This window comes from Strigops habroptila, chromosome 11 (genome assembly GCF_004027225.2).
Source record: "Strigops habroptila isolate Jane chromosome 11, bStrHab1.2.pri, whole genome shotgun sequence".
Taxonomy (NCBI): domain Eukaryota; kingdom Metazoa; phylum Chordata; class Aves; order Psittaciformes; family Psittacidae; genus Strigops; species Strigops habroptila.
In genome coordinates this window covers 37,779,009-37,804,749 of record NC_046360.1, presented here as the reverse complement: position 1 = coordinate 37,804,749, position 25,741 = coordinate 37,779,009, and the positions used below count along the sequence as shown (strand labels likewise).

Genomic DNA, 25,741 nt, shown 5'->3' with positions numbered 1-25,741 from the left:
CCGCGCCTTCCCATTGGCTCACGGCGCTATTTCATTGGCCCTCTTTAGCAGCGCGTCTCCGCGCTCAGGCTCCGGATTGGCCCAGCGGTCACCCCCATCAGGGATCCTCTCTCAATAGCGCTGTCGGAGCCGGCCGAACAGGGGCGGTCGCTCCGCGCTGCCCGTGCGGCGCGCTGCCTCAGCCGCTCTTCAGCGACGCTCCCTGGCTGCGGGGAGCTGCGGGGCCGGGGCCTGGTATGGCGGCGCTGCGGCCCCGCGACTGAGCGCTGCGGCCGGCGGGGCCCGTGGCGGGTACGAGCGCGGCCGGGGTACGGGAGCGGGCGAGGGGCGGCGGGGCGCCGCGGCCCCGGTTACGGGGGGTCTGTCCCGACAGCGCGGCCGGGCCGCGGGCCCGGCCCTGCGCGGGGAAGCGGGTCCCCGGAGCCCGCCCGCGGAGCTCGCTGCGGTCTGCGCTGTGCGGGCGGCTCGGCCCCGAGCGCGGCTTCGAGGCAGGCGGGAGCCCTCCCGCGGTAGCGGCGCCCGCAGGCACCGCTCTCTCCGGAGGTTCCCGGGGGCTTTTCCCGGCTCTCCGGTGCGTTGGACACAGAGCCCGGCGGGGCGCCCTCGCCGGCGGGCGGTCAGTGACCCTGTGCTGGTGCTCGGCTTCCGCTGCCGCCTACTCCGGAAAACAAAACCACAACCGAGCCCGCAATCCCCTCAGGGTGCTCGTTCCTGGCTGAGACCCGCGAATTGGGGCGCTCTGTCCGGTGGTTTTGGGTTGTTGTCCCTGCCTCTGCTTCTGGGGTTTGGTTCTGGTTGGGTTCAGCGTTGCAGGTACTTTCTGTTTGAGTTCGAAATGGGATGTGAGAATGAAGTTTGGGAGGGCTGTGATGGGAGAAGCCCCCCCTGTGTTGTGAGTGCTGAGGGTGAAATGCAAAATGTAATTGTTGTGACAAACAGTGAGGCTTAAAAAGGTGTTGTTGTTGTTGTGTCTTGTTTTGATTTCTAAGTGTTTAAGTTATTGAAGTAACAGTTGTATTTAAGCAAGGGTCTGGTCAGTGCAGACTTCCCTTGCACAAAATCAGTGTTTTAAGGAGCAGTCTTACCCCTGGTATGGTCTGTGCTTGCAGGATTTTCTGATACTGTCGTCAGAAAGGAATAAAACTTGTATTTTTTAATGGAAAGCCTGGCAGTGTGTAACTCGCCTTCATGTGGTTGGGCTTTGAGAGCACAGAGTTGCCAGTGGTGTGAGCCCTGAACTTCACTGAGCTCCGGTACAATTACAGTGCAGTGAACCAAGAAACAACATCCCCGTGGTGTGAGGTGGTCACATTCCTAAAGGTGCAGCTGGGACACAGCAACCACAGGTCAGCTCCAGTGCCTAAAGGGGCTCCAGGAAACCTGGAGAGGGGCTTTGGACAAGGGCCTGTAGGGACAGGCCAAGGGGAATGGCTTTAACCTGCCAGAGGGGAGATTGAGATGAGCTCTGAGGCAGAAGCTCTTCCCTGTGAGGGTGCTGAGGCGCTGGCACAGGGTGCCCAGAGAAGCTGTGGCTGCCCCATCCCTGGCAGTGTTCAAGGCCAGGTTGGACACAGGGGCTTGGAGCAACCTGCTCTAGTGGAAGGTGTCCCTGCCCGTGGCAGGGGGTTGGAACTGGAGGAGCTTTAAGGTCCCTTCAACACAAACCATGGTGTGAATCTGATGTATGGTGAGTATAGCCGCCCACTAGGAGAGAAAGAGAGCGACCAGGACTGTGGCAGTGGTTTCCTCTCATGTGGCTGCGGGTGGTTTGACCCCTGCAGGCTGGGCTGGCTGCAGTGCACAGTGAGGTGGGTGATGTCTGGGCTGTGCTCAGCTGACCGGGTTTATTTTGGGCTAGGCAGGGCAAGGCTGTGGCCAGCGAGGTGCTGCTGCGGGTGACGAAGCCTTCCCGGATCCTTCCCATCAGTTCCTGCTCTTGTTGCTGAGGGATTTTGCTGGTGATTTCCTCAGGAACGGGACAGTTCCTCACATCCTTGCTGTAGGGCTTAGCTGTTGGACAGCATGGGCATCGTGCTGTCTGGCTGATGGCTCTGCTGCCCTATCTGATCACACTGGATGTTCTGTGGTGTTCTGTGTGCTCTGTCTTGGGAGGAAGAGCAGGACACCAGCACCCAGCTGTAGCGAGCAGCCTGGTGGAGGTAAGCCTGATTCTGCTTTGCCCTTTGGAACCTTGTGACTGGAGCTCTGTTACGTGTGGCCAGCTCTCCTTATCAGCAGCTCGCTGGTGCTGTGTGATAGTGGTGGCTTCTGGGGGAAGAGTGGAGCCTGTTTGTTCCTTTTATAAAGGATGATGTTATTCCCATGTAATTCTCACAGCTTTATCCTCAAGGTTTTTTCAGTCTGGCAGGCAGATGGAATTCTTTGCTCAGGAAGAGCTATTTGGAGGTGTGATAGTTTGCAGTTGCTGATGCTCTGCCCATGCTCTGTGAGGTCTTTTTAAGTTACTAACAGAAAATCACTCTCAACAGTGTCAATTCAAAGTGAGAAGCTGGAAGGAAGGGAGGACACTTCTGGAGATAAGTCTGGAATGTCACGGTTGCCTGCTGGAACTTCTATTAGGATTTTTTGGCACAATTGATCTTTCCAAGTCTGTGTGTGTTTAATGTGACATCTCTTGTGCAGCACAGCATATGACTGTCACAAAAGAAGAATCCCAGCTCAGTGAGTGTCTGTCAGTATGGATGAGCCAAAGGAGCGTCTGTTGGCTGAGGTGGGATGATCCCTTGGCCCTCAGAAGACCCAGGAAGAGTCTCAGCCTCTGCAGAGGAGGGAGATCCTGTGGCTGACAGTGTCCAGCAGCCTGTGGGCAAAGTGCTCCTGAGCTCTGAAAGCTCCACGGCTGACACAGGGCAGTGCTGAGTCCTTCCAACCTGTGACTCAGCCGGCACCTCGCAGGGAAATGCCTTCGGAGTGCTGTCATGGGGGCTGCTGCGTCCTGCCGGGGGTGAAGTCAAGCAGGGAGAGTTGTTCCGAGACACATCCTGGATTGACTGTAGCACACGGAGTGCTCTCCCTGGCGATGTGCCCCTTTAGCATGCCAGCTGATGGAGATTATTTATGTGTCTGTGACCACCTCTTTAGGGAATGCTGGGGGGGTTATAGGACCTTGTGCTGGTGTTCAGCTTGTAGCCAGTCAAGTGCCTTAATGGTGAGGTTGCTGCTTTAGGGTGAGCAGTGGATTTGCACAAGGTGATACATTGGATCAGGAGCTCAATAAGGAGAATCAGGTCAGATCTCTACTGTACACTGAATCCTGATCTAATGTGCTCTGTGCCATAGTCCACTTCCAAGGCTATCATAGAAACAACAGAGGATAAACTGCTGCTGGTGGGGTTTGTGCCAAAGCCACCAGCATGGGCATGGAGCACATGGAGTTTTATGGATGGCAGAGCAGAGCTTCCCTTTAACTTCTGGAGGGCCAGTTAATATTGCAGTAGTTCAATGCCTCGGGGATGGACAGATGGTGGAAAAGACATGACTCTTCTCTCAGGGAAGGCCGTACAGAGAGGTTTCATCACGGGAACTTCTGTCTTATCTTCCCGAGGGGCAGGAGAGGTTCAAAGTAGGGCAGGCACAGGAACTGAGGGCCATGCCTCTTCTGATTCTGACCAAAGCGCTCTGCTGCCTGAGGGTTTGACCTTCAGAAGCCCATTAGATAGGACTGTGTCTGGTTCCGGGCTTGTGAGTTATCAGTGCTCGTGCTGCTCTGTGCTGAGAAGGGCAGTGCAGCTGAGACTGGTGGATGTAAAGAAGCTGGAGAATCACAGGCTGCGTTGGAAGGGACCTAAAAGCAACAGGTTTTGGGTAGGGGCCTTCGTATTTTTCTTTGCAATAGCTGAAATGAAGTCATTGACTGTAACTTCCTGATCTTGGAGCTAGAATGATAACGAATGCTGTGGTACAGGAAGGTTTCAGTCTCATCTGATGATGCCATGTAGTGCTGCTGAGTCTTGATTTCTTTTTCCTATGAATCTGCCAAAGCTCAAAAAAATCACACAATTTATTCCAACATGGTGTGATGCTATTTTGAAGGTGTTTGTTACTCTCTCTCTCTTACAGGATAATGTGTTTGTGCTGTCCACCCTAACGCTGTGTGCAGAGTCAGGGCAGGTGGCATTTCATTGTGCAAGAGTGTCTGTGATGATGATAACCTGCTGTAACAAGCAAGAAGCAGTTGTGCAGGGGCCTAATGGCAGGGATGGGTTTTCTACCTCTGACTCAACTGATGCCATGTTCCTTTTTGTCTCTGCTGTGGTTGCCTTGTGCTGCGTTTGACCTGGACCAGAAGGAAGGCAGGATGTTCCAGTCCGTGATGCCTCTGAGATTCTCCGTGTCTGACAACATCACCCATTCAACTGCCTTGGTGACAGCACTGGATAATGTGACAAGCTTGTCCCCAACCACAACGCAGGCAATCAACGACACCAACATCACTGTGCCGCACAAGTGCCTGTTGTTGCTCTATGAGGACATCGGGAAGTCCAGGTGAGAAGGAGGAAATGGGACCATGGGCTGGCCCTGGGAAGGGGCTGGGGCCGGTGCCTTCCCTCCTGCCTGCTGCGGAGCAGGAAAAACCCCCCTGTTTTATTTACTTTTTGCAGAGTCCGCTACTGGGATCTGCTGCTCCTGGTGCCCAATGTGCTTTTCTTTATGTTCCTTCTCTGGAAGCTGCCCTCTGCCAGGGCCAAAATCCGGGTCACTTCCAGCCCAATCTTCACTACATTCTACATACTAGTGAGTACCTCTCCGTGCTTTTGAACTGAGGAGTGAGGGGGTATTATCACCACTCAGGGACTAGTGGAGAGAGAGCCCAGAGCAGCTCCTGCAGAGGCAGAATCTGGTTTTAGCTGAAGGTGGACTACAAGAAGTACACAGATACCTTTTTTTTTTCACTGTCTGAGTTCTGCTTTTCACAGATTCTGGGCCCATATCTGCTGGATTTGAGTGGATTTTGTTCTCCTGTGGTGATTTTTGTTTTCCTTTTTTATTCTTTTGTTGCTTTGTTTGTATCTTACACTTTCCTTGCTCCTTGCACTGAGTAGCTTGTGACGCAAAACCAGCTTCTCACTAAGGCGGTAAAAGTGAAACATGGGAGAATAACTAGTGTGAAGCTGTTAAAAATACTATTCAGAAGCTCTATCATAGGTGCTTTTTGAGATCCTGGCTTGTCTCTGTGTGTAGCAAAATGCACTTGTGCTCTTCAGTGAGATTGGGACAGGTTGTAGAAGTAAAGGTGTGTTTGAATTGGGTTAGTCGGGAGGCATCCTTCTTTGGGCTGCGTACTGGTGGCAAAACCCAAGAAGCATCGAAATCAAGTCTGAACTGATAGACTCAACTGAACCTTATTAGACTCATTAGCCCTTTCTGGCCTGCAGTGAGGGTGCTGGACCTGTGGATAGTTTTGGATATCCAGGGATGCACACGCATGCTCCAGACTTTCAAAGTCATTTCCAGTCTGGAGTTAAATCTTCCTTTGTGCTTGCAGTAACGCACATGATGCCAAAGGCTTTGGGAACCGAAACTTGTAACTGTACTGCAGAATCTACTGCTTTAAGTGTCCCTGTTCAATATTAAGCTAATAAATCAAAGGGAAGTAACAAGTGAACTGACTTAATGCTGCTGATGTTTCAAAACAGAGCGAGAAGCAGGAAGTGAGGCAACAGCCTGTCCTGGTTTAACCCCAGCCGGCAGCTCGGCCCCAGGAGAGCAGGGCTCCATCATGTGTAACGGTGACTTGGGAAGACCAACGCTATCACTCCAAACTTCCCTCCTTTCCTTCTTCCTCCAGCTTTATATACTGAGCAGGATGTCATATGGTCTGGAATATCCCTTGGGTCAGTTGGGGTCAGCTCTCCTGGCTGTGTCCCCTCCTAACTCCTTGTGGACCCCTATTCTCTCCCTGTTGGGTGAGGAGCAGAAAAGGCCTTGACGCCGTGTAAGGCTCAGCAATAACAACAGCATCCCTGTGTGATCCACGCCATTTTCAGCACAAATCCAAACCACAGCCCCATACCAGCTCCTGTGAAGAAAATTAACTCTGTCCCAGCCAAAACGAGCACACAGCCTTAGAGGAAAACACCTCTCTTCAGTTCGACCTTCTGGAATTATTGGGAAATGAGGTGGAAGTGTGTTCTGTGGGGATTTCCTTTCCGATGGCTGTTTGTCATGTCTTAAAGGAATGCTTTCTTGTGGAGTCAGTGATTAAAGCAAGGGTAATAGATCGGGAAGAGCACCTACTTAGAGAGGAAGCTAGAAGGGTGTGTTTTCCCCTCCCATGAGTTGTTGCTATTCTACAACACGATTACATTGAGGGACCCTTCCTTTTTTATCTGTGTTTTGTCCCAGAGTTTTCCACCCCAGAAGAGAGTGTTGTAGTATTCTTCTTTCATGCCATTTGCACCTTTCTTCCTCTAATGAGGAAATAGTCACCTGTAGGTGACTTGTTGGTCATTTCCATTCTCCAGCCACCTTAGAATCAGCTTAGACTCTTCGTTCTTTGATAGATTCAGCTGCCTCATACCCCCATCATTAGAATTAGCTTGTAACTCGGAGAGTTTGATCTGGAAAACTCCTTCTGCACAGCAGAGGGTAGATACATCCAACTGAGCTCTTAATTGCATCGTGTGGCTGTGACAGCACAGGGGTTGGTAAATTAGCCTGGCTGAGCCCCATGCTGTCATGCTTAAATGGTGCCTGAGCTGAGTTGGGTGTCCCTGCACCGAGCGGCAGGGTGAGATGGATTGAAGCTGGTGGCTGCAGGTGATGTTTAACTCTGCATTCCTGAGCACTGGCAGTGGTGAGTGAGTGAACCACAGCTTTTAGCTTTATCGCAGATCTGAAGTGTGGTGCTTGGTGTCGAGCGGCTTCTGTTATCTGATGTGACTGGTTTATTCAGTCATACCAAGCACTTGATCTTGTGATTTGGAGGGATGTGGGTTTTGGCTGGTTTATCTCCTCCCCTGCCCCGGTGAACTGAAGGGTAATGAAGGGAAGGCTGCTTGCCTGTAAAGGTGCTGTTGTAAGGAGTGGATGAGACCTTCAGAGCTCTTTAACCTGACATTGAGGAGATTTGTTCCTTCCTAAACTCCAAGCCGGTGCTCCTCCATCTAACAGGCCTGAGGCATCTTCTTTGCCAAATTAACTTGCTACAGGATATGTTTAGTACATGTTACCAGGCTGGAAAGCTGGCCTGGAAATGCTGTTCCAAAGGGGCTTCTGGTCACTACTGCATATGTGCCCTTTGATGGGAGCTCACTTTTGGTATCTTTCTGTGTAGGTATTTGTGGTGGCTCTAGTTGGCATTGCCCGTGCTGTTGTCTCCATGACTGTGAGTGCCTCTGATGCTGCCACAGTTGCTGATAAGGTAGGTGCAGCACTGATTTTAGAGGCTGTGCTTTGTGCAGCTCTGATCACAGCAATCTGCTACAGCTTCCCTTTATGTGCATGCGAGAGGAATGTGGTTTTTTGCAGTTCTCAGCTGTGTGTACCATGGAATCCTGTTGTGATAGCTGGATCTGAACAATCACAACATCCAGGGCTGTAAAACAATGGACTCCCTAAAATAGGTACACAAATAGTGGCAGCACAACTTTCCTGTTGCAGGGCTGGAATGACTCTGCTTTGCACGAGCTAAACATTCAGACAGGCAAGACGTGTCCTTTGCTACTCCTCCAGTATTTGAGTGGCTCTATGGAAAAGATTTAATTCTTTTGTATGGGAAGCAAATAAACCCAAATTCCCTTTTGAAACTGCTATCTGAATGTCCTTGTAGCACCCTGAGCACAGGGTGAACCCTCAGCAAACAGGAAATAGCCTTGTACGTGCTGTTCCTCTGTACTCACTTGACTTCTAGCAGAATATTAGCTAAAACAAAGAGCTCTGTAGTTCTCGAGCTGTTAAAGGAAGAAGAGCCACAGAGTCCAGGTCTTCTGGCTTTATTCCCGGGGATCGATGTGGTGGTTCTGGTTTTCCCTTTCCTGTTACCTGACAGAGCACTGTAATGTACTGCTTGGTGTGAGCAGCTGGATGATGTTGGCAGCATTTTCATTCAGCTCTGTTGAATAGATGGAGGTCCAGGACTTGAATAATGGAGGAGAGGTGGGAAGTGCTTTCCTCCAGCTCTGGTGGTGCTGCTGAGTGCACCTTGCTGGGAGTCCTGCAGTAAGGCACAGACTCTGTCAGGTTTTCCTGTAAACACACGTTCTGTCATGTCTATTATGTTTGGTTGGTTTTCTCTCTCATACATATACACACACACTGTGTATTTACTGAGATCAGAAGTGTCTCCTCAAATACCTCTTAAAATATTGTGTATCTTCAAGAGGTGCCATTCAGTGTTCAGAGGAAAAGCATTAATAAGCCAGAATCTGGGTTCTTGTTCCAGGTTTAGCACTGATTTATTGCATGACTACCTGGAAAGCTGCCTCACCTGCTGGTTTCTTACTTACCAAATAAAACATGGGAATGACAAGCTGGAAGTGGGAGAGCTTTAGAGTTGAATATACTTCAATTTAGGGACCAGAAGCTTTGGAGGAGTGCAGAATACTGACTTGGTTCAGTCACACTGTACTGCAGGGTCTGCTGCTGTAAGAGCTGGCTCTGCTCAATATTATACTTCTGAGGTGGTCTTGGGTTTGAGCTCCTTGGGAGCAGAGCAGCCAGAACACATGCAAGGACAAGTGACAGGTCCTCAAGTGTGGCAAACCACGGCCACCTCATCTCTCTGTAGGCATGCTATTTGCTCCATTCGGAGCCTGCCATCCCCTGGAGCAGAGAGTGGGGTTTTGCTGTATTAACTTCCAGCCCCGGCTCCATCTAATCATGCTTGTTTGGTTTCTGTTATCCCTCAGATCCTGTGGGAGATCACAAGGTTCTTCCTTCTGGCGATTGAACTGAGTGTGGTGATTCTAGGTCTTGCCTTTGGTGAGTGTCAGGAGGTTTTGGAGTGCTTTGGGTGTTTCCTCTTCCCTTTCTGTCTGCATCTGTGAGGTTGGGAGATGCTGATCCTGTAAATGGAAGGAGGTCTTGGATAAAGACACAAGACACATCGGGGAGTTAGTGATAAATGGTGGAAAGCCTGATTATATTTACAGATCTATGGCTTGTGTGATTTCAGGGCTTGTGCTTTGCTTGTCCTGCATGCATGTGATGGAGCGTACAGCTTAGGGGAAGATGATTTATGTAAAGATCAACAGTCTGATCTTTGCTTCAACCCCATTTTATTTAAGGTGCTTCCTTTGGTGGTCCTAGTGGTTCAGGGAGCTTTAACCTTCCCTGGGAGGCCTCTGGAAATACAAATGTTTTCCTGTATTGCTTTTGGAGGGGACTGATTTTGACCAGGGCTGGGATCACATCCTGAGTCACTCCTGTATTGCTTAATTCCAGGTCACCTGGAGAGCAAGTCGAGTGTGAAACGTGTTCTGGCAATCACTACAGTGCTGTCCCTGGCTTATTCTGTCACCCAGGTGGGTACATTGGAGCAGGAGAGTTAGACTTTGCTTGGGGTTAGGCAGTTACCTGTGGGATTCCTGTCTTCAGAGTGGCAGCTTTGATCTTGAGATGAGGTTTTGTGGGAAGACCGGATGCTTGTGGCAGTGTGTGAGGATCCCCAGGGCATTCCCCAGACTGTATCTCCTTTATGGCATCAGTGACTCAGCCAAGGTGAAGAACTGAGATGAGGTTTAGATGGATTCAGTGAATCTTGGAACAGGAGTGGGAGGTTTTCACACCTGAGCCACAGGTTCTGACTCCAGCTCTAGTGCCAGGATAACTGTATGGAGACACCTGAGGTGCTTGCCAGGCAAGGGCAGTGCAAAGAGCCTCTTGTCTCCTGGCATTTGGGAGCTGAGAGCTCTTGCTGCCCTTCAGGCTGGCAGCTGGCTCGTGAGCTCAGTTCATCAGCTGCGTCTCCATCTCTGAACAATGCGGCGTGTGTCTGGGTTTATTCTCCTCCTCGGTGTGTAAGTGGTCAGCCCTGTGTCTCTGTGCTTGGGGCAGCACCAGGAGAACACACAGATCTTTGTTCTTTGACCAGGCTCCTGTTTATGGAGGCAGTGAGCTGATCATTACCACATGACAAAGCTGAGAAGCCTCAGGAATATCAAGTGTTGGAGCTATATCTGAGTTCAGTAGTGCTTACAGGCACTTTTCCCTCTCCACTGTCTGTATGGTAGCTTCTGTTCATGCCATTCTTTGAGGAATTCAAGTGAATGAGACTTTCATGTGGGAGCTTTTAGATTCTGGATGTTTCAGCAGAAAAGGCCTACTTCAGAGATGGAAATGGAACTCTGTGTCAAACAGCTGCTTGCATCCCCTGTCCATTCAGTCTCTGTTCTGGAGTGCCATCAATGCTGGTTTCCCTCAGATGCAGATTCCTCACACTTTTTTTCCCCCCTCACTTCTTGTCTTCAGTTTCTTTCTCTCTTCCTGCGTGAGCTTAACTTGCTCTAAGCAGGGCAATAGCTGGGTCTTGGGTGGCGGGGACAGCTCTTGTCTGAACTTCTCCCTTGGCCAGACAGCCCCTGTAGTGAGGGTGCTGCCTACAGCAGAATCATGTGGTGCCGCTTCACTCCTAGGGCACCCTGGAAATCCTGTACCCTGATGCCCACCTCTCAGCAGAGGACTTCAACATCTATGGCCACGGAGGGAGACACTTCTGGCTTGCCAGCTCCTGTTTCTTCTTTCTGGTGAGTACTGGGCATGAGTTAAGCTCTCTGATAGCTTCTTTATATGTTCTAAATGGGGCAAGGAGGGATTTGCGTATAAGGTGGCCTGGTCCCCCTCCTGCCTGATGCAGTGCAGCACCGATGCTTCTCCCAGGGCAGGGAAGCTGAAGCAGAAAAGGTGTGTTGGCAGCTGAATTCCAGCTGAACTCATGTTCTTCACTCCTTGTTTCTCAGCGACCAGCCTTTTTGTGCTGTGTGGGACCTTCACTGGGTTTAGTATCAGGGGTGTATGCCTCTGTCCTGCCTCATCTAGAGTGTATGTGCCACCTTCCACCATCCCTGCGAAGATTGCTGAGTTCAGCTGCCCGGCAGCAGTGGAACAGTTGGCTCTTTGTCTCAACAGGTCTATTCCTTGGTGGTGATTCTTCCAAAGACTCCTCTGAAAGACCGGATTTCCTTGCCCTGTAAGTGGCTGTGGTGTGTTCCATAGGATAGATGGAGACAGTGCCAGGATAAAACATGGGTGGGAATAAGATGTTCCTGTATGTGGTTGCACTGCAGATATATCCCACTGTCTTGGGGTACAGATACATGGCAAAGGACTGCTAAGTTATCCCTGGAAAAACAGTACGTTGTGCCCTTTGGAGAGCAGAGGAAGAGCAATTACTTTGCTACTTCAGTAGCTAAACAATTACATAAAGAAAACAAGATGTGCTGCTCAGCTGATGATACAGATGTAATGTAGATACATCATCTGCAGAGAGCTGGGAGAAATGGCTTCTTAATAACAGCGTCCTTTGAACTGTGTGTGAAGTTCAAGTGTACATCTCGCTCATCCCCAGGGGAAGGAAGGCTCATTGGAGCTGCTTAGTAATTTTCACCTGGGCATTTGCTTTATTAAGAAGCTTCTCTGATTTCTCTTTGTTGCAGAGGATCTGCAGCCCTTGGCTAGGGGGAGAAGCTGTTACTCAGATGTTTGCATTGGGCTGTTCTCTCTAAGTAGTGTTGGGATCTGTGTGTGGTACCCTGAGGGAGGGGAATATGTGGCACACACCACGAGCAGCTGGTCCTGGGCCTGATTTGCTCCTGTCCAGGTCTCCTGAGCAGCTTTGTGGGTGCTGTGCAGTGGAAGGGCACAGCTTCTCCTTCAGCTCTGGGTTTTTGGCTTTTCTGGTGTTCAGTTATGTGACTGACACTGGTTCCAGATGCTTGCCTGGAACACCTTTGCATGTGTTGCCGTGACCATGTGTTTTCAAAACCCATCTGGTGTGTGTATACATGCAGGAGGGTATGGTTTAATCTGCTATACCTCCATCAATCTTGCCAGCATGGGGCAGGAAGATGCACTCTTAATTCTTCAGGAGTTCTTAGATAAGTGGTGAGACCCTTCCGTTGCGCGTGCTGTCTCCATCAACAGATTTGCCCTGGGCTTATGAGGCTGAGTTTCTTCATCTGTGTCCATGTTTTCCCACAGCCAGGAAGAGCTTTTATGTCTATGCTGGAATCCTGGCGCTGCTGAACCTGGTGCAGGGCCTGGGCAGTGCCCTCCTCTGTGTGGATATCATAGAAGGACTGTGGTACGTAGGCTGGGGAGCAGCTCTGCAGCCTGGCTTCTCAGCTTGTGTTTGAGTGTCCTTCAGTGCTGCCTCTCAGGAAAACAAACCTGTGCTGTGCTGCTAAGAAGGGGTAAAGCTGTTGGTTGTCTTTTTGTGCCAAAAAACCCCCAGAGTGGTGAGGAAGGTGTGTGGAGCTGCATGGTTTTGAAGTGGTGAGAGTCATAGTTTGAATCCACTGACGCCTGCCTTTGGCTGGTGTTTCATAGGTAATAAGGGAGGAAATGGCCTGTTTGCTAGAAATAGCTTGGGGACACCCTTGTTCAAACCCGGAGCGTGGCTCTGCAGGAGTCACTGTCACTTCGGAGGGTCAGAACTGGGAGCACTGAGACTGTGCTCTTGGTCAGACCGTGGGTCTCGGCATGGTTCCCTCCAAGTGTCTCGGAGCAATGACAAATGTTGTGTTGATCTCGTCTGATCCTCTGCATCCGTCTGAAGTTGTTTAGCACAAGACTTTCTTTGTCCTCTACTTGGATGCTCTGGGGGGATGTGGCTGCTGTTACCCAGCTGTATTGTGCTTGAGTGCTAAATTCCTTCATGTTCCCTTTTGCCGTTGACAGCTGTGTTGATGCTACCACGTTCCTTTACTTCAGCTTCTTTGCACCTCTCATCTACGTGGCATTCCTGAAAGGCTTCTTTGGGTGAGTAGCCAGGAACAGGGGTTCGGAGGGGATATATTGCCGTTTGTTGTTTTGCTCTCAAGTTCTCCCCCTGTGTAGAACAAAGGCAGTGACTGGAATGCCAGTTTGGAATTTCTGGCCTTGAAGCTTTTCTTGTCTGACCCAGGGCTGTTTGCTTCTATCGAAGACTCCTTTATATGCAAAACAGAGCTGGTGCTATATTCCTCTCAAACACTTCTTCAGTGTCTGCACCCTGTTTAGCACAAACTGAAGTTAACTACATGTATAGTGAGAGACTGAGTCCCGGAAGGTTAAATGTCCTTTGGGGTGGGTTTTGGGTTGGGTTTGTAGAAGGGCTCTGCGGGTTTGGTAGCTCTTTGGTTGAGGAATCCTCTGCAATGAGCCCAAGAGTTACCAGTTAAAGCACTCGGGAGCGTGATTCCTGGGCCGGGGCTGCCGCCGTGTGGCCACTCGAGGAACTGCAGCTTGGTGGGAAACCCCGAGTGGTTTAGTGTAGCTTTTGTTGTCCATAAGCAAGAAACAGCAGGCTTTACAATAACTAAGAACATGAAGTACTCCTAAAATACCCAAACGTGCCTCTGATGCCTTTTGACATCAGAAGGGAACAGTGTCTGGAGTTTGAGATGGAAACTGCAGGTCCACCAGTGTTTGTGTTTTGGTTTTCCTGATGCACACGGATGGAATTTGGGGTGGGCTCCTGTTCTGTTGGCGTCAGTAATTCAGAGCTCCCAAAGCTGAGAGCACCTTTCCCACACTGGAGTTGGGATTCTGCCAGTTTTATTTCTCTTGAGTGACTTAATCCAAAGTTACCTTTAGCATCACTTCATGGCAGTTACTCTGCTCAGTGAAATACACTGCTAGGTGTATTTCAGGACTGAAAGCTGGTGTGAAGAGGCTTTTAGGGTCTGAATACACAATTTCTTAGTGCTGCTGACTGTCAGTTAAGGATAAGTGGCTGTGATACTACATTGCTTAAGCAAATGTTTTAAATCTTTATCACTCCAGGTCTGAACCGAAGATCCTCTTCTCCTACAAGTGTCAGGTGGATGAACCTGAGGACGTGGACGTGCACCTTCCCCACCCTTACGCTGTTGCCAAGAAGGAAGGGCTGGATTCTGGCTTCTACTCGAGCACTCAGATCGACACCGCAGCCTACATGGATGACATGGCCTCGCTGCCCTACCACGTGGGCAGCGTCAACAGCATAGACAGTGACCGCTGGAAAGCCATCAACGCCTGAGCAGGGCCGCCTCGTCCCTCTCCTTCCTGACCCCCTCATACCACAGCTGTTAGGATGTCCATTGGAAACCTGTCCTTGGCTATCTGCCATGGCTTTCCTCTCTTCCTTAGGATTTCCAAAACCTATTGTGGAACTAAGCTGGCAGCCCAAATCCTGCTGGAAAGAACATTGACTGTCGCTACTTGAGAACAATGTAGAACAGTTGTGTTCATAAACCTATAAACACTGAACCTTCCTGATCCTCCGTGTTCCAGATGTGAATGTGACTCAGAAGACAAGGCCTGACTGGCACCTATTCCTTTTCAATGACTGAAAGCACGTGTCTGGGGAATGGTGTTTTAGGGATGAGGGTGTTGATTTCACTGCTGTATTGTACATATGTAGAAAGAGTTTGGTGCTTGGAACCAAAGATGGTCTTCCTGGGCTGTTTCAAGCAACGTGGTTGCCTGGGTCTGGTTATGATGCTACGGTGGGGATAGTGTCTGAGGAGGGAAGCTGCTCAGCTGGGCTCACCTCTGCTTTCAGCCAGTACTGATGGAAATCATGAACTGCAGTTGCTAGGGGTTAAAAGGAGTGTTCTGAGTGGCAAGAAGAGAGGTATGAGGAGGATGGAGCTGTTCTTTGTGCCCTGGGAGCGTTCTGTGGGGCTGGTAACTGGCGGCATGGTGTGAAGTGGTTGAGCAGTAGAGAGGCAGAAGGACAGACGGCTGCTGTCTAGCTGAGCTGAATGAGCTGTGAACTGGTCTGTGGAGGCTGCAGTAGTGTGCAGCTGAGCTCACAGGAAAACCTGAGAAACAACACTGAATCAGGGCCGAGTTTCAAGACTAAAACCTGTGAGGTCGGTGCATTTCCCATCTGTGCCCTGCTTCAGGGCTCTGGCAGCGCCCTGCAGAGTGCTGTGGAGGAGGAAGCTGACTCTGCAGATGAAGGCTCCAGAGATGTTTAGGTGCTTGAGGCAGAGCAGAGCCCATGATGAGTCCAAGCTGTCGGTGTTAGTGACTGGAAACTCGAACACCATAGATGTGCTAAGCTGGGAGGCAAGTGGGAGATGATGTTTCTCCTTCTCTTGTGTTGCAGTTCAGATCCCCAGACTTCTGCTTGTCCGATAGGTTGTATGGCTTGATATGTTGAAAATACTTATGTGCATGTGGAGTGTGGTTCATTTAAATACTATCTGGAACTTCTTATAACCTCTTCCATGCTGGAAAAGGGACTACTGTTGTCTGAGCTGCCTGGCACACAGTTTCAAGACACGGTGTTCCAATCCAGGGACTGTTCCAGCTGAAAGCTGCATCAGGCTGGTTTCTGGGATGTACTGTGCTCTCCAAGGGTGAAGAGGTGTATTCCTCTAGCTCCGGGGTGCTTTCCTACCTGAGTCCTCCAGGTAGGTGGAGATCTGCTCTAAGCAATAGCAACCTTCCATTAGAGATGGTAGAAAGAGGGGATTAGAAATGTTTGGGACTGTGTGAATCTCTTGCCCAACTCGCTGCTGTTCCTGCAGAACACTGAGGTTAGAGTTTCTGCGGTATCACCATGCAGGGTGCAGCGTGGAGGTGTTAGTTTGGGTTGCGAGCAGGCAGAGGAAAGCATTCGCTACCTGGTGTTCCTACTATAGGGAAGGAAAGCTTGGGCACGAACACGAAGTCCATATCGGTTGCTAAAACTATGCAGGCCCTTTGCTTATCTGTTTTTGTTGATGAGCAGTGCAGCCTCTGTCCTGCCTGTGGACTTTGCCCTGCAGGCCTGTAAGTAGCACTGGCACCTTGAAAACAATCACCCCCTTACTATGTTCCTTTACTTTTGAGGATAAAAGGCTTCAGTTTGTGCGAGCTGGGTTGTCTCTTGTAGGTGCACAGCCTTTCACGTTTCCCCTCCATGCAATGACTATGTAAGGGCTGCACAAGCAACTGGCCGAGTCAGCCCTTGCTGCGTTAGAGAAGTGTCTGTGTTCCTCCTGTTGTCACTTGCTGTGAATCGGCCTGAGCCGCGCTCGCTCGCTTTGCCATGGATGGGTGACACGGTGCCGGGGTTGTCCTGCTGCTGCTCAGCACTGAGCCCGAGCTGCTGTTAGGAACCTGCAGAGCTCCCCTGGAACTGATGGGCCTTCGGCACAGCCAAGAGCTCTGAAGGCCTTAAAGCAGCTGAGAAATAAAGGAGCAACTGCTTTTCCATGCCAAGGAGGTTCTGCTGACTCAGCACCCTGAGAGGACATCCTGCCCTCCGTGGTGGTGGGAAGAGCAGGTTATGAATTCACCTTTCGGCAGCTGGATTCAGTGCTGAGGGATCACCCGGGCGGGTGGTCGATGCGTCCATCCTGTCCTCCGCAGGCAGGACTCGGGTATCTCTGGAGCATCCCGTGTTCTGCTGCTGAGGAGCTTCTGCACTAGCTCACGGACTGACCTTCCTGTTGTATTTTTGTGTGTGTATATATATATATATATATATAAAATTCTTTTGGCCATCTTCAGAATGGTCCTTGAGCAGAAGTGTGTTATGCGTTGGGGGGGGGGGGATGAAAAGAGAAAATATAGAATAAATGTATATTTTTGTTTGTAAAATAAAGAAATAAAATTAAGTTTGGCATAAATGATCATACTTTCTTTGTCAAATGGTCCAGATTATGGAGGAAAAAATAACTTCAAAGTTTGTGTTTTAAATCTGTGAACAAATATGGCAGATAATAATGGAATAACATGATGTCCTTTTGTTAAAGATGGATTATTTCCTTCTTGGCTATTGCAGGGCAGCAGATGACTGTGGAGAATAGTCTTGCAGGGCTAACCAATGGTCAGTGAAGCCTTTGACTCCTGGTAGGTAGGTGCTGGTGTTCCTGGCTGTGTCTGGCAGCAGAGCCTTTGCTATAGGGTATCGTTGTTGCTTGGGAAGAGGCTGATGTGGAAGCTGAAATTGACTATTGCTTGTTCTGGGTGTTGGAATGGGCGCTGTGTGCCAGGACTCACGGCACCAGCTCAGTGCGGGCACTCATCGCTGCCCCATGGGGCCGCTCTGGCGGGGGGTGCGGGCTGGGAAGCGGGGTGAGGTTTGGCCCTTTAGCCATGAACCCCTCCGGAGCTCCCCGCTGGAGGCTTCCCATGGCCGCGGACTACAGCCCCCAGCCTGCACCGCGGCTCGCCGCCAGCACCGCGCCGCGCTATTGGCCGTCCCGCAGCCGGCCGCCAATGGAGCGCGGCTATGTTGGACGGTGCGCAAGGGGAGAGGCGCCGGTCGCAGCGGCAGCGCGGTGTGTGTGGGGGGGCCGCGCTGCCGGTGATGGGGGGCAGCGAGAGCAGCCAGAGCAGGAAGGTGTCCTTCGGGCTGGATGAGCGGCAGCAAGTCCGGGTGCTGCAGGGCATCAGGGTGAGGCGGCCCGGGGCGGGCGATGGAGGGCAGGGACCTGGGCTGAGGGCGGCCCTGGAGGGGAATGTGGTGAGGGGGGCACCAGCGAGGAGGAGGTTGGAGAGGCGAGGGATGAGGGGGGAGCGATGGGGAAGGGCTGAGTGCGTGACCAGGGACACACCAGCCCTTTATCTCCCCTTCCGAACTGCTCTCAAACCCATCTCACGGCTTAATGGCCCCTTGTGCTTGGTGCTAAAGGCGCTGCCTGGCTCTGAGGACATCCACGAGGAGACACCTCTGCCCTTGGTAACGACACCAGGAGCCTGGGCAAAGCAGCGCGGGGTGGATGTGCAGGGATGTCAGAGGCTGTGGGGATTAGGGAGGATCAGGGGTGTCTCTGGTCTTTACAAATGGAAAGCCACCATCCCATCCTTCCGTGGGTTGGAAGGAGCGTGGCGTTGAAATGGGGTAACTGGCAAAGGAGGAGCGTGGAAACCAAAGCAGGGGTGGGTTTGGTGGTGAAATAGACACGCTTTGAGCGGAGCTGGTTCATTTCGTTCCCGCGCGCGTATGTTTCAGCTCTCTGAAGATGTAGTGAACAGAATGAAGGAATCCCCTCAAAATAAGAGGGACATCCAGAGACCGCCCCGTGCGTCCGGTGGCACAGCTCAGCCCTCGCCACCAGCAGAAGAGAAACCCAAATCTCCTGCAGGTACTGTCGGACCCTGCGTCACTTTGTGACTGTTCCTAGGTTTTATAGAATCCCAGATTGGGATTGTTGGGAGGGACCTTAAAGCTTCTCCAGCTCCAACCCCCTGCCACGGGCAGGGACACCTTCCACTAGAGCAGGTTGCTCCAAGCCCCTGTGTCCAACCTGGCCTTGAACACTGCCAGGGATGGGGCAGCCACAGCTTCTCTGGGCACCCTGTGCCAGCACCTCAGCACCCTCACAGGGAAGAGCTTCTGCCTTAGATCCAAGTCGAACTTCCCGTTTCTGTTTAAACCCATCACCCCTTGTCCTGTCGCTACAGTCCCTGCAATAAGCAAGGCAGAACTTCTGTATTTAATCTTTAATTTCTGGCAAGCTGCCTCGTCTGCTTTGCATGCCCAGGAGTGTGTTGTGGATGGGTGGGGGAAATGCAGCTTTTTGTTCCTTGGAAAGAAGCTCACAGGGAAGGACGGGCTGTCTAAGCACAGCTTGCCAAGTGGGTGATGAGAACTTGGTTTCTGAACTTGTCTTTTCTCTTGGCTCTCAAATACACTGTGTTGATATGTTATCGATGGGGGTTTGTTTAAGGCATCCAGACTAACCTGAAGTTAGGGAACCAGGACTTGGCTTTTATAGCTTTGTTTGCTGTTATCCTGAAAGTGGGTTCAGCCTTATGGATGGCCTGAACTCCATCAAATAACCTCATCCCCACTTGTGGGATCTCTTGTAATCACGAGGAAAGCAGGAGGTTAAGGGGAAGACTTATTAGAGCTAGAGGAAGGAAATGGGAAGTAGGTCTGAACCCATACTTATGTTTAAGATAAACCAGGGTTTGAGGAGTTAACATCCTTACTTAGAAGCTTGTCCAGCATGCCTTGTTCAATGTGCCTGCTGAAGACAATGCTGTCAGTGCCTCTTTGTTTCATAATTCACTTAGATTTTCTGGAGGCTTTTCCAGGTGTGGTGTTGTTTTCTCTCGATGGGATAACACTCATGAAATTCTCATCAAAGCATTTATGATGTGATGAAGGACTGTGTTTTGTACTACCGTTGGCACAGGTTTCTCTCCTCCTTTCTAGGAACGCAGCCACCAGTGGCAAGTGACTCTGGTCAGAATGCTTCTGCTGCGAAGCAGGAACTGCACAGGAGGTGAGGTGAAGTTCTGGAAAACAACAGTAGTTAAACTCCTTTTGCTCTCTCTCTGTTTTGCTTCAGTCCAAGCACAATGACTGTGTGTTTTAATGCCAGTGAATCTCCTTTGAAGCCTTTTTCAGTTAAGGGCCATGGAACACAGGTTTTTTTTAGGGAAGCCATCCGTTAGCCAAAAGGAGCAGTCAGGGGAGCTGGGGGCAACTGGGTGGTGGTTGGAGAAACAGGGAGGAGCAGTGTTATGAGTTGGTAACTACAGAAAACTTGTGTGGGATGTGCACTGCATAAACTTGAGCACAGCTGCCTTTTCTGGGACAAATGAAATCTGTAGAGATTTTGGAATCCCAATTATGGTAATTGGTTTAATCCAGTTCATAGCTAAATAATCAGATTCGTCTTATGTATCTGATTCTGTTCCTCCTCCTTTTCCTAGGCTGGGTGTCTAATGACCTTGGTGAGTTAGAGGTACGAGAGAAGAGAGGCTGAGGGAACTCCATTGATTTAGCCTGGCAAAGAAGTGGGACCTAATTGTTGTTTTCAACTTCCTAAACTAGTAAAAGAGAGACAGCACCAGACTCTTCTCAGAGGTGCACACTGAAAGCACAAGAGCCAAGGGGCACAGATCACAGCAAGGGAGTTCTGCCTGGCAATGGGGTGACTCCTGACAGTCAGTGAGTGCAGTGAAGCACTCCGTTGATCTCTGTTTGCTTGCATGTGGAATTCCCAAGGCTTGCATTACACAAGCTAAGCCATGACCCTGTTGCCAGAAGCCTCCTGGTCACCTTCTTTGCTTTGGTGCTCCTACAGGTATGAGCAGGAGCAGGCGCTGGTCCAGGAGGAGCTGCTCCGGCTGGCCAAAAGAGAGAAGGAGGCAGCCAGTGCTGCCCTTCAGCGGGAGAGGGCCAGCGCTCGTGAAGAGAGGCAGAGGGTAGCCCAGATCGTGAGTAACAAAAACCCCTTTATGTTTCCATGCAGGACAGGCTAAAGTACCTCTGCTTGAGCAGATTCATTACGTGTCACTTGGGTGATGAGCTTAGAAACATTGATTTATGCTGGAACACTCATCACCTCCTCATTCCATTCATCACTTAATGCTTGGCTTACAGTGTAGCTGGCAGGCTACACTTGCAGCATGTCATGCAGTGATGCTAAGGCCAAGCTTGCAGGGAAAGGCATGAGCAGTGACTGCTGGGTTGTCACTGGTGCTTAATGTTCACATGGTAGTACTTTATATTAAGTGCTAACATTACTGTGGCAGTGGTGTTCTGCCTGTAAGCAATGCAGAGTCTTGCTGGAGCTGCCACTTTACTGACCTGTAGTGGTGTGAGGTGCTGGGCTGTGACATTGAGGTGGGACTCTGCTTGCCACAGTGAGAGCAAACTGCCCCCCATTTAGACTGGAATGTTGGAACTTCATTCAGAGAACTGGACTAATTCTCCTTGCCTGGTACATGCTGAAAGGATGGTTTAGGGAGAGGACAGACTTGAGTAATGATGGTCTTTATTGTGTTCTTCCATCCTACAGATCTGTTGCATGCACTTGATTTAAATGAAGAATCCTTTAAGCATGTTTTTTCTATATGTATTTCCCACCTGTATTACCCTTGCAACTTCTGTTCTGGGGCTTGGAGGCTTCTTCAGCAAGAGGCTGTATTTTCACCTCAGCGGTTAACAGTCCTTGATGAAGTTGTCTTGAATTTACAGTCCTGACATTTCCTCCCATGTATTGGTTTGTGGGTTTGGACCCGTTGGTGCTTTTTGACTCCCTGATAACGTTTGTATGTGGTTGGATTGGGAATCTCTGAACCTACTCTCCTGGATATAGCCTGGGGACAGCTACTGTGTTGTGGGAAATCTCCTCTTGGCAGCTTGTGCCCTGGCCACGGGAAGGTGCAGGAATGCTGAGCTTCGGGATGGTGATGTCTGAGGCAGGTGGCTGCGTTCCTCTGCATAGGACATCTGGGCCAGCACATACAGCATTAACTCTCTTTGCACTAGAAGGAGAATATTCTCTTTATGAGTGCAGTTAATGGACTTTGGTAAAGGAGGGAGGGAGAAGCTGGTAGATTTATTGTCCCATCTAAAGATGTGGCCTGGCTCGGGAGTAGAGCTCTGCCCTCCTGCAGTGAGGTGTGGAGTAACCCTGGGGAACCCTGGAGGAACCCTGGAGCAGAGCCAGGCAATGCTTGTGGAGTCCTCTAAAATGAGTTGGAACCGGGCTGCTAACATACAAAACCTCTTCTATTACCTGAAGTAGCTTTTAATCCTGCAGTGTCACGCACCCAGATACTGCATACTTGATGCTCTGCAAAGATCTGATCAGATTCTCCTTGTGTAACCCATAAAGGATAAATAGTGACCATGGAGTGTTAACCCAGAACATGATGCAAGAATGAGAAACTGTTAAATTTTATTGCTCTTAAACTACCTCTTGATCAGTCATAAATTGAAGATCCTTAAAAATGGAATAGTCTGGCCTGTCCTTGCAGAGATGGGGTCAAAGTCATTGTCTGTTGGCTGCCTGGTGCCTTCCTAAGTAGGAGCTGTTCCTGCCAGCCTTTTATATTATTGGGATCCCTATCGGACCTGCTTTATCTCAGCTGTGGTTGCCTTTTGGGCATGGTTACCTTGTTGTATTGACTTAATCCTACTCAAATCTTATCTGTCCTTTGTCTTCTAGTATTGTTTTCTACCTTTATTTGGAACAAGGCTTCAATGTGTTTCTTGATTGTTCCTTCTGCTTTTTAGCCCCAGCATCTGAGGCAGATAATGGTGTGAGCTGCTCTTTCATCTCTTCTGTGTCATTCTCCTCTTTCAGGTAGGAGATAGTAGTGGAACTCTAGGAACCTAGTGCTAGTCCAGGTGCAGATGGCATTGGAAATTAGCTCCTTAGATTAAAGGGAACAGCTCCCAGGTGATGGTTGTTGTGGCTTAATGGGGAAGCCAGAAAAAAATGGGGCAACTCCCATGAAAGAAAATGAATAACTTGCTTCTAGCAGCACTTGGTTTAGTGAAGACTGAGAATTGGGCCAAGTCCAACTAGAAAGGTTTGTTTTATTAATTTCCTTATTGAATATTTGCAGTAAGCTCTTGAGCTGTGCCCTGAACAGCTCAGTAGTTTGGTGATCAGTAGCCTTCTCCTGTACAATTGTCTCCAGTGGTGCTGCAATATTCTCCTTCAGCCTCCCCATTTGCAGAGCATAAATCCAGGTGTGATGGCTGTATTTTGAGACAATTTCATTTTGATTGTGCTGAATGTCACTTGTCATTTAATCTGTTCTTCATGAGTTTCGTTCTCTGATTTTTATTATTGGCAGTGTTGCTCTGAAGCACTTCTGCAGCCTCATCACATAGTGCACATTCCTGAGGAGAGTGTGGACAGAGCCAACCTTTGGTAGGGAACATGCTCTCAGCTTCTGGGGCCAAATACTTCCTCATTTATGGGGTAGGGTGCAGATTAAAACCTGTTGTTGTTTTTTGGGTGGTTTATATGTTGGTTTGGTTTGGTTTTATTCTCGAAGTGGTTTGTTTGTTACAAGAGGGATTTGCAGTTATGTACCTGTGTCCTGCTCTACATTTTTGTCTTGACCTCCCTGGAATTTTCATGGCTTTGAAGCAAGTACTTGGCTTCTAGATAGGTTTTGAGTAAAACTTCTTAAAGTTTTAGTTTTAAGCAGCAAACCAGCTCTGTGAGGACGGACACTGCAGCCTTCACTTTGAGTGACTGTGGCTCTCACTTAGCCAGGGGGGACTGGCTCACGTGGAAGCTGAGCTGCTGCAGAACAGCCCTCACCAACTGTAGGAGAGCTGCAGTGTTTGTGTGTGCAGGCTCGTGGTGCTGAGTGGACTCTCTGGATAATTTAATGCTGTGGGTACTTCCAACACAACAAGGATTATATGGACAGTACCTCACAGCAGGGCCTGGGGTGTTTAACTAATGCTTGGAGCATGCCTTGAGTCCCGTGTGAAATACCCAAGAATTAGTCCAGCTTTCTTGAAATCCTGTTTTAGTTCTAGCACAAGGAACTTCCCAAGTTGCCACAGTCAAGTTATTTAATTGCTTCACTGTGTTGTGAATGATCTCACCTCTCGCCGGCACCAGGAATCTTTCCTTTTTCATTTCCAATTAATCAAAACCTCTCAACTTCTTTCGGCTTTCTTTTTTTCCTGTCGTCTTCCCAACAAAGGAAACTTTGCAAGCAAAGCTGCTCTTTCTTCTCCTTCTGCCTTTGTAATCTCCTCAGGCTGAGCAGCATGTGCAGCAGATGCATCACGGGCCTCTCGGAGCTGGTGTCTCACTGCCTGATGGGTTTTGCTGAAACCTTTGAGACAAATCAATGTGGAATGGGGCTGGATAAAAGCAGGAGCTGGGGGGGGGCGGTAATAAACGCGATTAAGCGAAGACATCTCATTACTAGTCTAGAAAGGGAGGATTAGAACTTAGAAAATAGGAGGATGTCATTTAGGGGCCATGTGCTCCTGTGTTATCGGGATGGAGGGAGAGCAAATAGAATAAATGAAATTAATACTTTGAAAAGAAGCATTACCCGGATTTGAGAATTGAACTAATATGATTTGTGCAAAGCCCTGAAGTTCTTATCTCCCCATTTAATACCCTGAGGATAATGGCTTTGTCAGAGTTATTGACCAAAAGTCCTCCTCTTCCTTCTCACTTGGAGAGAATGAATTCAGAAATGGGGCAGTGGTAGGACAAGCTTTGCACCGTGATGAGCTTTTGCAGACAAGACCAATGGGCACTGGTTGCTGTGTGAGCACAGACAGGACACAGAATTCCTGAGTTGCTGGAAAGTGTTTCTTCAGCCATCAGTGATTGGTGTCACCTTGCGAATGGGGGGTTCTGAGCTGTTGGGCTTTGCCTCTGGCATACTTTGGACACTTCCACTTTTGGTTTAGTGTGTATTGGTCTGCTGATGTTTTAACTGGTATGTTTCTACTCCACAGCATGTGGAGGTAAAACTACTGAAAGCAACATAAACAGCCCATTGATGCGATGGAGGAGCACTTCAGTGGTAGTAAGGCAGTGCTCAGGTGGAGTAGGGTTCTCTTTCTGGCCCTGCTGGGGTGGAGGAATGATCCACTTGGCCCATTCATGGCCAGTTTTTGTTAAATTTCTGGTCGTTGATGAAGCTTCAGGTCATTCTTGCCTCAGTTTTCACTGCGAATTGCCCACTGTTGTTGAGCAGCATCAGCTGTAGATGCAGCTGAGCTGGTACTGAAGATGGCTTTAGAAATGGTGCTGAACGTGGTTTAGCTTTGCTAATGCTTTAATTTACCTGGTGATAAGCTGGGGATCAGCTTCATCCTGGCAGATTAACCACAGGTGAGCATCTCTAGATTAGACTGGGGTTTTGTTGTGGGTAATCTCCCATTGCTGTGATAAGCTGGAGTGACTGGCTGGGGTCCAGTAAGTGCCATGGGTTTGAAACTGCAGCAGTGAGGTGAGACTGTTCCAGAGTCAGGCCTCTGTCCTCAAAACTGGTCACTTCTTCCTCTCTGTTTGAGTTGGTGCAATAGAAGGTGTTGTTCCTGGGAGCTTTGCATTGTGGTTTGGCTGTTGCTCACATCAGGGCTGGTTTTGTTGGTCCTCTTTGCTCTGTCGCTCCCTAAACCCCCTCCTCTTTCTGAAGTTGCAAGCCTGTGCAGGAGATAGGTTGGCTCTGGGAGGAGCCGTTGCCAACACAAATTGTGGGTTTAGTATTTAGTACTCTGTAATTGCTGTAAATATTTCTTGATTGAAGTTTGTGGGTGAAGCAGAAAACATTGATTTAAATCAGGAAGTAGGGAAGCTTGTTTTAAATCGTAGTGCAAGATGAGGGAAAAGCCCATTCAGTTCTTTTTCTCCAAGTTTCATTCCCACTGATGTTACAATGATCAGCAACACGTGTCTACAGGTGCTTGCTACAGGAGTGACACCTTTGCAGGTGAACTTCAGTTTTCTTTAGAAAACGACTGGTGCATTTAGTTACTAGAACACCAATTCCTGCGTGGGGTGTATGTGCCAGCAGTTGTGCTGAGCCCTGTCCCTGCTGTTAGCAGAGCATTCCCATGCTGTGTGTGGAACACTCACCCACCTTCCCTTAGCGCATGAAACCAGCTGGGCAGCTCCAGCCAGGGTGGCAGGGGGAGCCCTTCTTTGGCTGGACTTGCGGTGCAGTTGGTTTTCATTGCTTTCACTGACTGAATAAAACTGCCTTTAAATGTGTGGATACAAATGGGAAGATGAGAGGGGGTTTTTTTGGTTTAAGCCTTTATTACAAAATGTTGCAAACTATTGATAGGGAGATTTAAACAGCCAGGCTGAGCTTCAGACCTTGTTCCTTCTGTCCCTCTCATTCTTGCTCTCTGAGC

At 49.6% G+C, this 25,741-nt stretch overlaps 2 protein-coding genes across 10 annotated transcripts in view; both read left to right on the top strand.

Annotated features, from left to right (window-relative positions):
- Positions 1–135: 135 nt before the first annotated feature.
- Positions 136–15,347, top strand: TPRA1 (transmembrane protein adipocyte associated 1). Of its 5 annotated transcripts, XM_030501573.1 has the most exons (12): positions 137–291; positions 1,863–2,159; positions 4,307–4,506; positions 4,623–4,755; positions 7,298–7,384; positions 8,871–8,943; positions 9,406–9,485; positions 10,596–10,706; positions 11,089–11,149; positions 12,160–12,262; positions 12,859–12,939; positions 13,945–15,347. In XM_030501573.1, exons 2-12 carry the CDS (start codon positions 2,046–2,048, stop codon positions 14,177–14,179), a joined length of 1,278 nt encoding a protein of 425 aa, XP_030357433.1. In that variant the 5' UTR covers positions 137–291; positions 1,863–2,045; the 3' UTR covers positions 14,180–15,347. The 5 variants fall into 5 exon arrangements, with proteins under 5 accessions (XP_030357438.1, XP_030357433.1, XP_030357434.1 ...); XM_030501574.1 differs by lacking the exon at positions 7,298–7,384; XM_030501577.1 differs by lacking the exon at positions 1,863–2,159 and having other exon boundaries at positions 140–291; positions 4,310–4,506.
- Positions 15,348–17,378: 2,031 nt separating this feature from the next.
- CHCHD6 (coiled-coil-helix-coiled-coil-helix domain containing 6) overlaps positions 17,379–25,741 on the top strand; it is a 119,987-nt gene continuing 111,624 nt past the window's right edge. For all 5 annotated transcript variants that reach the window (XM_030502439.1, XM_030502443.1, XM_030502440.1 and 2 more), the window contains exons 1-4: positions 17,379–17,536; positions 18,095–18,227; positions 19,304–19,373; positions 20,181–20,313. In XM_030502439.1, the coding sequence (XP_030358299.1) occupies positions 17,450–17,536; positions 18,095–18,227; positions 19,304–19,373; positions 20,181–20,313 (423 nt within the window). In that variant the 5' untranslated portion in view covers positions 17,379–17,449. The remainder of the gene's footprint in view (positions 17,537–18,094; positions 18,228–19,303; positions 19,374–20,180; positions 20,314–25,741) is intronic.

Bases quoted from the DNA above. Each gene is read 5' to 3' on its own strand.
- TPRA1 (XM_030501573.1), top strand. From the start codon at position 2,046: ATGGCTCTGCTGCCCTATCTGATCACACTGGATGTTCTGTGGTGTTCT. The intron at 2,160-4,306 runs GTAAGCCTGATT...GACCTGGACCAG, and splicing joins TAGCGAGCAGCCTGGTGGAG to AAGGAAGGCAGGATGTTCCA. The intron at 12,263-12,858 runs GTACGTAGGCTG...TGCCGTTGACAG, and splicing joins GATATCATAGAAGGACTGTG to CTGTGTTGATGCTACCACGT.